This window comes from Myotis brandtii, unplaced genomic scaffold (assembly GCF_000412655.1).
Source record: "Myotis brandtii unplaced genomic scaffold, ASM41265v1 scaffold797, whole genome shotgun sequence".
NCBI classification, from domain to species: domain Eukaryota; kingdom Metazoa; phylum Chordata; class Mammalia; order Chiroptera; family Vespertilionidae; genus Myotis; species Myotis brandtii.
In genome coordinates this window covers 234,133-236,269 of record NW_005371210.1, presented here as the reverse complement: position 1 = coordinate 236,269, position 2,137 = coordinate 234,133, and the positions used below count along the sequence as shown (strand labels likewise).

Sequence of the window (2,137 nt, the reverse complement as noted above, 5' to 3'; positions counted from 1 at the left end):
GGGGCCGTCCCCACCCCCCTTCAGCCTGTGGGGTCCTTGCTAACAGCTGTGCCTGTCCCCGCAGTACGTGTCGGAGGTGGTGATCGGGGCCCCCTACGCGGTCACCGCAGAGCTCCTGGACCACTTCAATCACAGGAAGTGCTGGGGCTCCTTAAGCTCGGGGCAGCCTGAGCCCTCGGGGTCCCCCCCCAGAAATGAGCCCAGGCCACAGGGCAGGCCGGGGTGGGCTGTGAGCCTGAAGGTCTTGGCGTTGGGCTGACCGTCCTGCTCCATGTGCCTGTCACAGATGACATCACCCTGACTGTCGACGGCCGGGACACCTACGAGGAAGTGAAGCAGGCGGGGAGGTACAGGTGAGCCAACCATGCCCCCTTTCCAGGGCGGGGCGGGTGTGTGCGGCCACGGCCTGTGTTGCTCTCGGTCGTGCCGGGATGGGGTGCTGCACCGCAGAGCGGCCCAGTTTCCCCTCATGCCCAGAGCCTCAAGGAGACGCTGTCTGTGCACAGCACCCCCAGGAGGCAGGTGACCCGAGAGCTCCGACCCCACCTCTGTTGTCACCTCTGTCCCCAGAGAGTGCAAGCGCACCCAGGGCGTGTCCACCACGGACCTCGTGGGCCGCATGCTGCTGATGACCAAGGCCCATCACAGCAGCCAGGTGAGACTGGGGGTGGGGCGCGGAACCTCCGAGGTCCCCTCACCCAGGACGTGGCTGGAGGGGAGGAGCTCCAGGCTGTGGTCAGTGTCCTGGGCGTGGCCACACCTGGAGGGGGAGGCCCAACCCTCACCCTTCCTTGCAGGAGATGTCCTCGGAGTACCGGGCGTACGCAGACAGCTTCGGCAAGGTGAGTGCTGCGGGGCCTCGCCTGCCCCCGGCTCCCTGCCTCCGGGCGCTGACCAGGGACTGCCCAGCACTGCCTGGAGGAGGAGCGAGGACGGCCCACGGACAGGCGGCCTCTGACCAGGCGGCCTGGCCCTCTCTCCCTTTCTAGCCCCCTCACCTGACACCTGCCAGGGAGATGCTTTTCTCAGAAGGTTCCTCCCAGGTGACCAGCGGTGGCCTCAGGGTGCGGGGTCCGCAGGAGGCTGTGTCCATGGCCTCCCTCCTAGACCTAGGTGGTGGCAGCTGCAAAGCCCTCTGTGGCCATGGGGCCCCTGCCCAGCGTAGCCTGGATGTGTACTGGGCACTGTGGCCAGCCCTCCGTGTCCCTCCCTGAGACGCCTGCCGGGAACAGCACCTGAGCCAGTGAGCAGCTGGCAGGCTGGGCTGGGGTTTAGTCCTGACCTGTGGCCCCCACACCTGCTGCCTCCATCCCACACCCGTGCCTCCCAAGCAGGCGTGTGCAGCAACCCCAGACTCAGCGGAAGGGACAGGCGAGGGACCCGTCTGCGAGGCCTCTATGGCTGACCAGGGACTCCTCTCGGCTTATAGTGCCCGGGGGGGCGGAACCCCTGGACCGGGGTGTCCCAGTTTCTGCAGACGTCCCGGAAGATCATCCAGTTTGCCTCAGGGAAGGAGCCGCAGCCGGGGGACACGATCATCTATGTGGCGGGCGCCTTCGACCTATTCCGTATCCTCTGGCCTGGGCAGGGGCTCTGCGTGCCCACACCTGCCCCAGGGAGGCCTCTCTGATCCCGCGGCCCTGGGGGGTGGCTCGGGCACTGAGGGAGGTGGGAGGGCGGCTGCCCCTGTCCTGCTACTTGTTCCTGAACCCGGCACAGACATTGGGCACGTGGACTTCCTGGCGAAGGTGCATGGCCTGGTGGAGAGGCCCTACGTCATCGCTGGCCTGCACTTTGACCAGGTCTCTGCCCCGGGGAGCTGGTCTGGGGGACCCTGGAGGTGGGCTCGGGAGCCATGGGGAGCGAGGCCCGGGCTGCTGACGGAGGCAGAGACGAGCTGAGCTGGGGCCTCTCCCTGGGCAGGGTTGTCCTCTCGGCCTTCCCCTCGCCAGTGGGTGCCCCCCAGGGTCGCTGGCAGGGTGCCTGCTGACCGCCCCCACTCTGCCCGTAGGAGGTCAACCACTACAAGGGCAAGAACTACCCCATCATGAACCTGCATGAGCGGACCCTGAGTGTGCTGGCATGTCGGGTGAGCGCCGGCCGGCAGGGCGGGCCTGAGAGCAGGGGGTGGCCCGGC

The 2,137-nt window shown here is 67.7% G+C and overlaps 1 protein-coding gene across 1 annotated transcript in view; it reads left to right on the top strand.

Moving 5' to 3' along the window:
• PCYT2 (phosphate cytidylyltransferase 2, ethanolamine) overlaps window positions 1–2,137 on the top strand; it is a 5,999-nt gene that overhangs the window by 2,404 nt on the left and 1,458 nt on the right. Inside the window, 7 exon segments of the mRNA XM_014531254.1 lie at window positions 280–353; window positions 571–655; window positions 798–842; window positions 990–1,043; window positions 1,430–1,568; window positions 1,720–1,802; window positions 2,012–2,127. Coding sequence (XP_014386740.1) covers window positions 280–353; window positions 571–655; window positions 798–842; window positions 990–1,043; window positions 1,430–1,568; window positions 1,720–1,802; window positions 2,012–2,127 — 596 coding nt within the window.